The sequence below is a fragment of the Myotis daubentonii genome, chromosome 20 (genome assembly GCF_963259705.1).
Source record: "Myotis daubentonii chromosome 20, mMyoDau2.1, whole genome shotgun sequence".
NCBI lineage: Eukaryota > Metazoa > Chordata > Mammalia > Chiroptera > Vespertilionidae > Myotis > Myotis daubentonii.
In genome coordinates, this window is record NC_081859.1 from 9,990,298 (window position 1) to 10,003,555 (window position 13,258).

Below are 13,258 nucleotides of genomic sequence, written 5' to 3' on the forward strand. Positions count from 1 at the left end.
TGCTCGAGAAGCAAGGTGCCACGGTATCCTTCCTTGTGCCAGAGCATTTGGTCATCGGAAAAGAGGCAGACACCCAATCTCTTTCTGACGGAGCTTGGAGAAGTTGGCCCGATGAGTGAGTGCTCTGGAACCCTTGCTCTGGTGTCCTTTAGCTAATGAGCGCCCAATGCTTTTGGTGAGAAAGACCACTCACTGCAGTTTACATCCCCTGGGGAGGGCCGTGCCCCCCTAAGTGTCGCACCCTCACAGCCACTGCCAGGATCTGGCGGTTTTATTCCACACCCCATAGCCCCCTCCGCTTCCTCCCCTTTTCTAAACTTCGTCTTCATCTCTAACCTTCTGCTGTTTCAGGCATGGCCTGTTGCGGGCAGGATTATGTGAGTGTGGCAGAGACCAGATGCTGCTCAGCCTCCAGCGGAGCCTCGCAGCCACATGTTAGGAAGAGCGGCCGGGTGCCAGTGAGATGCTGCGAGACCGCGCTTATTCCAGGGAGCCAGGCCTGCTGCAGCGGAGTTGGATATGACCCCCTGGAATATGTCTGCTCCGACAAGGCTCCCACCGGAACCAGGACGACGGTAACGGGCTGAACACCTCTCGGAGGCGCGGGCTGGAGGGCAGAGAGAGAAATACATTGTTCATGGCTATTGTTCTAGAATGGGAATGTGGAAACTGCTGTGTGCATTATTCATTCCCGCATTCCATCCATATTAATACCCAATGAGCTCGCTGTGATTGATGTTATTGCAGCGAATTCTAAGGGAATTAATAATGCTGAGCTAGCTGTTCTCTAGGAGCCTTACCCAGAGCTTCCGGTCAGGGCAAGACTAGAACACCTCTGTGCCCAGAAGGGCCAGGGCCTGGCGTGGTGCCATCTCATGCCCGTAGGTGTCATGGAGGGAAACACAGGATTCTGGCTGCTTCCCTCTAGCCCAGGGATGGGCAAACTTTTTGACTCGAGGGCCACAATGGGTTCTTAAACTGGACCGGAGGGCCGGAACAAAAGCATGGATGGAGTGTTTGTGTGAACTAATATAAATTCAAAGTAAACATCATTACATAAAAGGGAACGGTCTTTTTTTTTTTACTTTTATTCATTTCAAACGGGCCAGATCCAGCCCGCGGGCTGTAGTTTGCCTACGGCTGCTCTAGCCCCTCAACCCACACCCACCACTTTTCTTTGATAGAGACCTCAGATCCAGCAAATTCACTTAGTTACAAACAACTGTAAACCTACTTTTGCCCTACCCTGTATTGACTTGTTAATCCCTATAAAATTGGGAATGATGAAATATTTTTTTCTGAGATTAAAACATATTAGTATTTATCAAAATATGTTACAAAATCTAGCAATTCACCAGAGACAAGGCTTACAAGTATCCTACATAATAAAAGGCTAATAGGCAAATCGACCAAACTGGAAAAGACCAGTCGCAATGACGCACACGGACCACCAGGGGGAAGACGCTCAATGCAGGAGCTGCCCCCTGGTGGTCAGTGTGCGCCCACAGGGGGAGCGCCACTCAGCCAGAAGCTGGGCTCATGGCTGGTGAGCGCATCAGTGGTAGCGGGAGCCTCTCTTGCCTCCATGCAGTGCTAAGGATGTCCAACTATATAAGCTGTCAGTTGGACATCCCCTAAGGGCTCCCAGATTGCTAGAGGGCACAGGCCGGGCTGAGGGATCCCCCCCTCCGGTACACAAATTTCATGCACCAGGCCTCTAGTAAGTAAGTATAATGGCAGTTCATGAACTATGTAGATTTTCACTTGGATGGGATACTTCTTACAGATCATACTTTCCCAACAGCATAGGAGGCGCAGATCCTTAAATATCACATTTCTTATTTTCTCAAAAACTCCACTAGGAAAGTGTCAAAGTAACAGTAATAAAATACCGATGACTGTTATGAATGATAGTGGATCTACTGAGTGTAAGGCATTCCCAGGTGCCCTTTGAGTCACACAACAAAACTGCTACATTTAATTTCCATTTTCTCGCTAAACAAGCTGAGGCTTGGAAAGTCTAGGTCATTTGCTCAAGGTCACAGAGCTAGGGACTTGTCCAACTGGATCTTGAATCCAAGTCTGTGTCACTTCAACACAAATGCTCTTTCTAGCACACAAACGGCCTTCACTTCTCTTTTTTACTCATTTTGAGAGATTCATTCATGAACTCGATGGAAGAAAATGTCATTAAAGTTGTAGAACTTGACCCTATGTCTGCCTAAATGAAATAGTAAAGTCCTCTCCCCTCTCCCCCACCCCCACTGCCTGGCCCAGGACACCCCCGAAGCCTGCGGCACTGTCTGCCCAGCATCTGCAGCGGCCACAGCACATTGCGGCCGGTGTGACTTCAACTTCACCAGCCACATTTGCACAGTGGTCAGCGGGTCTCACAGCTCCACGGAGAGGTCACCGGTGGCAGAAGCGTGCTCCTCTGCAGAAGAGCTGGTGCACACGGGAAGCGCAGACACGTTCTCATTTACAGGTAACACGGAGGATGCACTGCCCACGGCACCCGAGGGGTCGTGAGAAGCTGCTGACATGCAGGCTGACTTCACTCTGACATCATCTTCCTCCTCAATCTAATGGCAGTTCATGCCCTCACCCTATGGGCTAGCGAGTCACACGGTCCTTAAAGGCACAATCTGGATTTGTTCAAAGTTAGCAGTTTAAATATTTTACAGTCTAACTTTAAACAAGGATGCAGGCTATTTTGAAGTAAACCTGTAGAGAATAAGGAACAAAGAAATAAATAAGCAGTTCACCTTCATGCAGCAAGGTGTAGATGTTAAATGACACGCTATGATACGCATTTTTGCAGGATTACTGTGTTAGCTTGAAGTGATTGAAGACAAACATGTCTGGGGCAGTTAAGCAATTAACGAGTAAATATTGAACATCTATATCCCCCCAAACAAAACCCTCTGTTATTAGAAGACTGACCCCATATAACATACAAAATGATCTTGAGATACAAAGTTAAAAAAAAAAAGTGGAAATTCTTACAAAGGGAAGTAGAGCTCCAAGAAAGGGATTATTGAGGAAAGCAAGATTTCAACAAATGATTCCTTTTGTGTAAAGTAATAAAGAATGCTTTTATGGGCTGGAAGCATCTCTGAAAGACTGAACCTCACAGGAAAATAAAGTAACAAGGGCAAGAGATGAAAGGGTAAAAAAGAGAAGAAGGAAATATAGAAGGAAAAATAAGGAACTAAAATTAGAAATGGTGATGTGGGCTTGAAGGTTGGGAAATAACAGCTATTTCAAGAGATAGTTTCAACTGCTGTAGCAAAGAGATTCAAAAGCACAGTGACCATCTGTGAGTAAGTGGATGGGGTGGGCATCTCAGCCCATCATTAGGGATCCAGATTCCTTCCATTTCGTGGTTCATGGTGCTTGGGGTGCTGCCCTTGTCCACACGTTACACCTTGAGATACCATTTCCTAGTTTTAACCCATAAACAGGGGACAAGAACAGCCATGGGAGGCAGTGATTTCCTCTTTAGAAAGCGATGCACACGGAGCTCATATCACTTCCATGCCCTTCCCTTGTTGAGATCTCAGTCATGTGACCGCACCAAGCTGCAAAGAACACTGGGAAATGCAGTCTCTGACCAGAATGGAAGGGAAATCTGCAGACCCTCGGGTGGTCATCATGGGTAACTAGGGGCGGACACCATCTTACCAGAGAAAATGGGGACGGAAGATAATCCCTTCTGTTTGATGGCAATTGACCTTTTATGAAGTTCTCCCATATGATTTCATTTTCGTGCTCATTCTAGAAGGTAGGCGAGGCAGGGTTAAGTGTTGAAGATGTAAGAAGAATGTGGTCAAAAGCCCACGTGGATGGACTGAAAATTAACCTGGTGTAGACGTGGAGCTAGAGCAGGGCGCTGGTTTGAATTAGATGGTTGGCTTGGGGCCTGTCTCAGTTGGGTTTGGTGGAGAGGAGAGCAGGATACAGTCATTTTTCTTCACTAACCATGATACGTTAGCTTCGAGTCCCGCATCTCATAACAGCTGCATTGTAATTCATAGAATGATTTAATCGAGTGATAGTAACACTGTGAGACTTGGTGACATTTATAATGACGAAACTCTGAAAGAAGGTTGGCAGACCCGCCCCCTGCAGGAGTGGAGGGAGCATGAACTTAGGAAGCAGCGATATCCGAGGGACATTAGTCCAGGGCTTTGCGATCATTTCTTTACTGTGCCCATACTCCTCTGGTCAGAAAAGGTGACTTCTGTTCTGTGCCATTCCATATCTCTGCATCCATGAAACATGGAAGATATTTTGTTATGATTCATAGAATCAAGACATTAGAGCTTTATTTCCAAGGAGAGGATTAGAGCATTAAGCCTTTAAAAAAAATGTTTAAAGGTTTTGCTATTCATTTGCAGTATGATGGTAAACTAAATTTTTTTTAAAATTCTACCGTTAAATGTCTATCTCAATAGATGTGAACCTGGAGCCCTATACGACATACGAGTATAGGATTTCGGCTTGGAATGGCTACGGACGAGGATTCAGCGGAGCTGTTAGAGCCAGCACGAAAGAAGACATGCCTCAGGGAGTGAGTCCCCCTCACTGGATCAGAACGGACCATCCTGAAGATGGAATACTCCTAACCTGGAAGAAACCCATACAACCGAATGGTACTAAGCTGCTTTTAAGATAGAAATACCGTAGTTCCATAAATCCATGAGCGCATTGAAATGGGTGTAATCTACATGTAATTGGCATGCATCTCACCCCTAAAAAGTATTTCCTGATCAAGTGGTCTTGAGGTTTGTGCCAACTAGTCATTCTTTTTGTGAAACAGCCCACACCCATTGTGAGCCCCCAATTTTTTTTTTTCTTGAGTCCCAGCCTTTACCTGGGTTGCTCTGACAAATAAAGCAGGTTACGGGAAGGCAAAATAGTTTTAATATTGAAAGCAAATTTGTTTGCTAGTGAGGGGAAATAAGCATAAATGACTCTGATTAGCTATGTCAAGAATCCATCTCCTCCCTCAGAGTGCGTATAATTAAGAACGCCTTGCACATAGCAATGTGATAGCAAATGGAAATTAAATACATAATGCCACAGCATCCCATTCGTTCCAAACTCTAAGACATGTACATTGTTTGCAAATGGTTACAGGGTTATGATGCTCAAATGCAAGCATTTCTCTGTCTCCTTTAGGTCATATCATTCACTACGTTCTTCTTCGAAACGGAGTGGAATCTTTTCGGGGAAGGTCATTGACCTTCTTTGATACAACGGGAATTGAGCCTTTTCAGGAATATTCATACCAGCTGAAAGCTTGCACGGTTGCGGGCTGTGCCCCCAGCAGCGAGGTAAGGGGAGTTTGCTCACCTCTGGGCGAAGTTATCCCCTGGGAAGACTATCTGATGTCTAGGTCAAGAGTGATTTGCCCAGTGATAGAGTACAGTGTTTCTCTCTGTGTCGTGTTGAGGGTGTCCAGGCTGCATTTTAATTGAGTACTAATACTTATGCCTCTCAAATTAGAGATCACTGGAAAAAAATAGATTTATTCAAATATCAGTGTTTCATAAATAAATAAGAATACTTGAATCCATATGTCCTTTTTATCACACTTTTCTTCCACCAACTCTTTTTATTTATTTTTAATATATTTTTATTGATTTCAGAGAGGAAGGGAGAGAGAGAGAGAGTGATAGAAACATCAATAATGAGAGAGAATTATTGATAGGTTGCCTCCTGTACACCCCACACTGGGGACCGAACACACAACCCGGGCATGTTCCCCAACTGGGAATCAAACCATGACCTCCTGGTTCATGGGTTAACACTCAACCACTGAGCCACGCCGGCCAGGCCCACTAACTATTTTTAGATGTTCTTCTGTAAATCCATGATGATTCCCAAACCAATATTCAGTTTAAAGGGGTTTCTATTTAAATAGAATTTTTTAAAAGCCCTTGGAAAATAAAAAATAAAGAAAAAAGAGCAAAAGAAGCCTAGCATAGAAAATAAAATGTTTGTAAGGTTTCTGCAACAACCTTGCCAAGAAATAATGAAGCCCTGAACTCAGGCAGCAGGGGTCAGAATGGCGACTATCATAAAGATACAGCAGGTATCAGAGGATAAGACAGACAGGACTCGTGGCCAACTGTATGCAGAGGAATAAAAGCAGTGAGTCCTGGGCACTTTCAAGATATCTGTCTGGAGTAGTGTGTGAGTCACAGTGCCATCATGCAAGCAAAGAAGAAATCAAAAGAGGGAGAAGTTAAATGTTAAGATTAAAATTTGGCTAGTTTTTAAATACGTATTTGAGAGAAGAAGCCAACAGCAGAGTGGTGGAAGAAAATATTATTTGGTACTTCATGCGAAAATAACTAGTAAGAAGCAGGATTAAGAAGGGAGTGGGATGGCTCAATGGTTGAGCATCGACTAATGAACCAGGAGGTCACGGTTCAGTTCCTGGTCAGGGCACATTCCCTGATTGCAGGCTAGATCTCCAGCAGGGGGCATGCAGGAGGCAGCCCATCAATGATTCTCTCTCATCATTGATGTTCCTCTCTCCTCTCTCTCCCTCTCCCTCCCTCTCTGAAATATAAATATAAATATAAATATATATAAATATATAAATATATAAATATATATATATATATATATATATATATATATATATATATATATATATATATATATATATATATATATATATATATATGACTGGAATTTACTAGAAAGATGTATGCGGGAGATTGAAGCAAGGAGTGTTTGGCTGTGGTCCAAGCAGCAGACCACGGTGATGAGCACTGGGGAATGCTGTGAAATGAAAGCAGAAAGCCCCACCCAGGGACTGGGAGAGAGAAGCCCTCCAGGGGACAATAAGGAGCCATAATCACAGAGGACGCCCAGGAGAACACAGACTCACACGGCAGCTCTGGTCCTTACATGTCCTTCAACCTTTAGGGGAACAGCCTCCTCCGACCCTGCACGAGCACTGCCCAAGTCAAACATGCAGCCAGCCTGGCTTTAGCTTTACAGTCCACAGTCCCTCCATGAAACCTGTCACCCCTGGGGCAGATGGCAGCTGATCGTCCCAATCAAAAACTAGGGCCTGAGCATTCCAAGCAAAAATCAGTAAATCTGTGCCGTCTGCACAGGCACAGCTCATGCTTACCACTGCGCTCACCCCCCCCCCCCCAAAAAAAAATGGTTAAAAGGTAAAACAGTAAATTCTGTGAAAAACAAAACACAAATGCAGCCCCTTTTCTCCCCAAGTCATATTTCGACAACGTTGCACAGAAAACGGGCTGATTTGTTCTTTATCGTTTCGCTTGGTCCTTTCCCAGAACATTGGGGCAGACACTGTGGTGTCATCCCGGGATCACGGGAAGCGCGGAAGACAAAGGTCTGCCCGTGTGTACTGTTCAAAGCATGTGATGTGCAAGCGAGTTCGGATGTGGCTTTTGGCTCCATGTTTACCGGTGCTTAACATGTACAAAATCAGGCTGTTAAAATGCAGAGACGCTCCTGGGCCATATGGGAGAGAGTTATCAAGAGTTCTCCAGGCTGACAGTCTGCCAGCCAGGTCTCACTGGTTTAAACGGAGGGCTGCTCTCTGCCGTCAGAGTGGCTGTTGAGCCTGGTTGTGACAAATGGTAGCCTGAGACTTACGGAATGTGTTCAAGGTCAGATTTTATTGTTTCGATGGTATGGGAGGGAAGGAATCAAAGAAAGAGGGTGCCCCTCTCCAAGCCCCTACTCATGATGTGCCAGGCCAGGCGACAACATTTTAAAACAGCCCAGCCAGTGTGGCTCAGTGGTTGAGAGTCGACCTGTGAACCAGGAGATCACGGTTCAATTCCCGGCCAGGGCACATGCCTGGGTTGTGGGCTCCATCCCTGGTGTGGGGTGTGCAGGAGGCAGCCGATCAATGATTCTCTCTCATCATTGCTCTTTCATCTCTCTCTCCTCCCTTTCTCTTTGAAATCAATAAAAAAATATGTATATTTAAAACAAAAGGGACATTCTCATGGGTGGGAATACTTAGTGGACACCTGTGATAAATAGCTGTTTGACTCCGTGTTCCAGGTGGTTGTCACTACTACCCAAGGAGTCCCGCAGAGCGTCCTGCCACCGAGGATCACAGCTCCCAGTCCCGACGCCCTGCGCTTGAGCTGGGATGCCCCCGAAAAACCAAATGGCGTCATTACGGAGTACCAGCTCCGGCAGGTTGGGAAGGGGCTCATCCACGCGGATACCACCAACAGGAGGGAACATACGGTCACAGGTAAAACCTACCAGAAGCGTCTGTCCTTGTGGTCGGGGGGGCCGAGCATCCCAGGGGTATGTGTGTGTGACAGATGAGGTCACTCCGAAAGGACGTGTTCTCTTGACATATGGTCAGACCCCGCTTACCCACACTAATAGAAGGAGCCACACTGGCAGCAATAAGCCACAACAGCAGATCACTTCAGAAATGATTTCTCTTTGGCTTTGATGTGCATTATGTGTAGGGGTTTTGCATCAGAATTCACTTTTTATTCCCCCCAGACAAACAGAAAGATGCATTTTCATTCCCCAAGGATACACTCACAGGTAATGGGACGAAGGTAGCCAAGAAAGTCTTGAAAGCGCAAGGGAGGAGGGGAAATCAGCAAGAGGCCAACATTTATCTACCAAGTCGGTAATTAATACACAGAAGAGTTGACAGTTGTCTGGTTGTGACAACTTGTTATTATTAACATCATTTAATAAGTGCATTATTTTTATTGTTTATTGTAACAGTTTATAATTAGCTTTGATAGTATAATAACAGCACAGTATAACAGTATCATGTTAGATAATTACTGGTAGTGATTATAATAATAATGAACACGTTGGAGCTTGAATGTCACTTCTGTAGGAGAGAAGGCTTTTCTGAGGTCCCCAGTCTAGCTGTGGCTTCCCGAACACACCACCACATCCCCTGCGTTTCATTTTTGTCATCGACTTATCCCTGCCTGATATTGTCGTTGGTTTTCTCTTTGTCTTTTTATGTCTCTTCCTGCTGGAACATAAGCTTTAGGAGAGCTTCATCCACCAGGTCTTCCGTGTGGTCCATTTGTGCTGTTTTAGATCGAATCAAAGAACACGTCACTTGGGGGACACAGCCCTAAAGAGAGAGTTCTCTGTTGAAAGAGCAAATAAACCTCATTCAGCAAAACCTGACCAAGTTCACAGCCACCTGGGGGTAGCCCTGGGGGACAGGAATGGTGCTAGATAGGCATTAGATGACCTAAACCCCGAGATCTATGGAGTGCGAATGCATTTGATCTGCCAGGCAAAATTCAGCACCAGGGACAGCGGACCGACCACTTTGAACACAGACGTGTTTTATATGAGTGACTGTTTTATTGAGGTCACGAATGAACTCAAAATAAGCAAGCGTATTTCACAGTTCATCTCAAAGGTTTGACGAAGAGCTGCCCAGACCCCCTGGGATGAATGCTTTCATTTTCTCATCATTTCCCAAGCCTCAGCATTCCCCGAGTAGCAGTGCAACACTAATGAAGTTGTACCTGTAGTCATCCCGGAGCCTGAAATCTAGGTCCTGCGAAGCGACAGCAGGGGAGCGAGTGCCGTGCCCCAGCCCCATGGTCTCCGTGCTTATTTTTAATTACCACCAAGCTTTGGAAACATGATCCCTTAAATGCTTTGTGGGAATAGCGGCGAATGCACTCCTCACGTGCGATCCATAAATTGCTTATAATCCTCTCAAGATGTTAAAAAAAGCATTAAGTAATTGAAGACAGGAAGTCCTCAGTTAATTATTTAGAGGTGTTATCAATGCTCTAAGTAAACGGGCGCGTTCTCTGCTATCTCACTGAGCTGGACTCCGCGGGGACGAGGGAGCAGCGCCATCATCTTCTCATATTCGCTAATGCAAACAGCACATGGCAGCTTGTCAATAACCGGCCTCTTCATATCCCCGGTTACCAAACACGGCCGCCAGCCCGGCCCGCACCCAGCGATAGGATGTCAGCATCAGCATTGTTCTATTCTGGGTTACCTACACTTTAGACGGGGGCCCTCACGTCAGCATGGGGTGGATGCAGGGGAAGGGGATTAACGAAATAATTAGGGCCACGAAGGACAAAATGAATTAATCATGTCCTCTTTAGCAGCAGACAGCATAAGGGCTTATGTGTCTCTTAACTCCAGGAGAAATGTTTTCTTTAAAAAGTTCATTAAAAGTTGCTCCGCATCGCATTCCACTTAAAGGGGAAGACACGCCAGCACTAAGTTAGCAAGGAGAGGCCTTCCGCCCGCATCCTCTGGGGAGTTCATGAGAGCTCCCTGTGCTGAAAGAGCATGTGCAGTGCTACTTAGAGCAGGGAGGACCTCTGCCCGGACAGACAGATTTCCTGCACATCGCTCTGGGGGGAAAGAGAACATAGTTTGACCATCCGTATTACAAAATAGGGACATTCTGTACAGTGGGGTTTTACATGTGGATAAGTCTGTATGCTTCCATAGAATTTACATTCTGCTGTCATCGTGTTTGTTGGACTTCGCTGCCATATCCTTTTCTCTGGTTTCTGCTCCTCGGCGAGTAGGTAAAGCTGCTGAAGGAGAGAGACGATAGCTTCCCGTCTGCCCTTGTCTCACCTGGCCAGGATGGGTACCTGTCACACCACTTAACACACAGGAAGTGTTCAAAATCTTTGTTGAGGGAATACATGTTGAGTAGCCAACTGGCATCTGAATGCCTGGGTTTCATCTTTATTAGATATAAAAATGAGACCATCAAACACATCTCAGGCAGGTTTAACCTCATAATATGCAAGGCCCAGGGCATAACAAAATGAGGGGTCCCTTGTTTAAAAATCATTAAGCATTTCAAGCCCAGCTGGTGTGGCTCAGTGGTTGAGCATAGACCTGTGAACCAGGAGGTAACGTTTCCAGTACTTTCTCATCATTGATGTTTCTCTCTCTCTCTCTCTCTTCCTCTCAGAAATTAATAAAAATGTAAAGGTAGGCATGGCTGGTGTGGCTCAGTGGCTGAACATTGACCCATAAACCAGGAGGTGCGAAGGCAGGTCATTTATCCACAAGGTGTACAACACTGATGACCACCCGACAAGAACTTTTTGGAGCCTCCCAGGCCTCTCAGCACATGAATTAATCAGTAACCAAGTTGAGAGGCATTGTGGCATTTCATAGGCTTTGGGCTATTTGGTCATTCTTTAGAATGTGACAGCTGTCACTGCAGCATACCTGGATGCGTGCTTTGAAGTAGCGCTGGCTAGTCAAAATTATAACAGACAAAATGCCTTTTCCTTGCAGTTTATCTGGAGATTAAACATTAGAAACAAGCTGTTCCTTATAGAGTATGTCAAACGTAACTTCCACGGGCCTGGGTTTTGTTTTCCAAATCATATCTTTATGATCCATAGGCAGACTTTTGTGTGATATTTGAGAGAGATCACCTTCTCTCAAATTGGTCTGTATCCCATTTTTAACACACGTTTACTCTTAAAGTGAACATTACTGGGAAGTGTACTTGTGATGAGCTTGGCTATTTTATGCCTCTTTCCTTTAAAAATAAAGCACATGGTTCCCTGTGGGGAAATTCGTGTAATTTGCAGACACAGTAATCCTCACTGTGCTGAAATGTTAAATGCCTGGCTCTTCTCCATGCATTTGCCTTTCTCTTCAACGGCTGTTTCCTTCTGTCTTGATTCAGTGCTGAGTGCTTGAGTGATGTTTTCTTTTCTCCTTCTCTTCGACTTCAGGATTAAGTTACAGTCCGAGGGGTTCCTTGGAGATCTCTCTTTATTTCCGTCTTCCCATCCCGATCAATTCATGAGTACCTCTCAGTCGGTTTGCCCTTTTCATTGCCTGTTGCTGATACTTCATACATATCTCATTTTAAGGGCTACCAATGGAGACTTACTAAAAATGACAGCAAATTCCCGTTGAAATGTGTTGATTTTATTGAGTTGTACAGAGGCACCCATATAAAAGACGGTCTAATTCGTGGAAATCATCTCCGTCTGATGGCAGCGGATACTTTCCTTACGGAGTATCTGAACCAAGCCCGTTAGTCATCCAGTCCTCTCGCAGTATGAAAAATGCAGGGCCTAAGAATGGAATTGGGGGGGGGGGGTTACAGATTCAGATATCCCCTTCTCTCCCATTGGTCTGTAGCCCCTATAAGTAAGTCTACACTATCATGCCCTCATAGCCCAAACGTTTTTATGGAGCACTTTTGTATGCTTGTCTTCTTTAAACAATATTTCACAAACAATGAACATTTACAATAGGCACAGTTAGGAAAAAGTTATTTTTAAAAACCTCAAAATACCATCCCTACTCTCAAACTGCTTCCATTCTAAGTGAGGAGTAAGCTATTCGGATGAAACAATGTTACAAGGGTCAAGACTCCCCTTTTTCAGTGAAGGCCGTACCTGGGGGACATCATCAGGCAAACTCAGCTTTTGCCCCTGCAGTCTCTGACCTTCCTTCTTGGATGTTTCCTTCCGTTTCTTTCTTGAGCTCTGTGTTTTATCATCGTTCGTATTTTCCCATCAGCTTTTATCAAACATCATGGCTTGGGTGCGACTTGGATCTTTCATCACATTCCTCGTCTGCAAATCAGCTAAATATCAAAATTGTCCAAATCCTCCATCACAACCAGATGGAAGATTGCAGTCAAACAAGTATCTGCATCTTTTCATTAAACTGATAAGGAAACGCGAAGGGCGTTGATGCTGATTCCCGGAGCAGCTCCAGCTACAGCACGTCCTTGCTTCAGCAGAGAACCCAGACCACTGCTCTGATCCTCGGCGAACCAGTTACTCAGTGGTTTCTTTCATGTAGCGAGTGCCTGCATTGTGCTGGCCACTCTTCAGAGGGTGCAGTGGTGGGCAAACCAGTGTCCTTGTTCTCTCAGAGCTTATAGAGGGGTTGAGGAACACCAAATAAACAGACATATAACCAAATAACAGGTAATGTTGAAGGCTAGAAAGGAAGATAGTAATTTGATAAAAAGTGTTGGGTATAGAGGGGTCAAAATCGTTAAAGATGTAGCATTTTTGAACAAATTTGTGTGAAGTTAGAGTGACGCATAGATGTCTCTGGAGGAAGAGTCACCCCATGCAAAGGATATAGTATGTGAAAATGTAGTTCAAAGTTCATGTGAAAGTAGTGGTCATCTGATGCCGTTATAACTAAGCCCAATTATTTGATGTGCAAACTAAGTCTATTTTAAAAAATTAAGTTTTGGCAACGTTTG

General features: G+C 45.0%; 1 protein-coding gene across 1 annotated transcript in view; it reads left to right on the forward strand.

Annotated features, from left to right (window-relative positions):
- The window catches only part of USH2A (usherin), a 390,811-nt gene that overhangs the window by 304,819 nt on the left and 72,734 nt on the right, over positions 1 to 13,258 (forward strand). Inside the window, exons 50-54 of the mRNA XM_059677365.1 lie at positions 352 to 575; positions 2,278 to 2,485; positions 4,458 to 4,655; positions 5,185 to 5,339; positions 8,071 to 8,269. Of these exons, the coding sequence (XP_059533348.1) occupies positions 352 to 575; positions 2,278 to 2,485; positions 4,458 to 4,655; positions 5,185 to 5,339; positions 8,071 to 8,269 (984 nt within the window). The remainder of the gene's footprint in view (positions 1 to 351; positions 576 to 2,277; positions 2,486 to 4,457; positions 4,656 to 5,184; positions 5,340 to 8,070; positions 8,270 to 13,258) is intronic.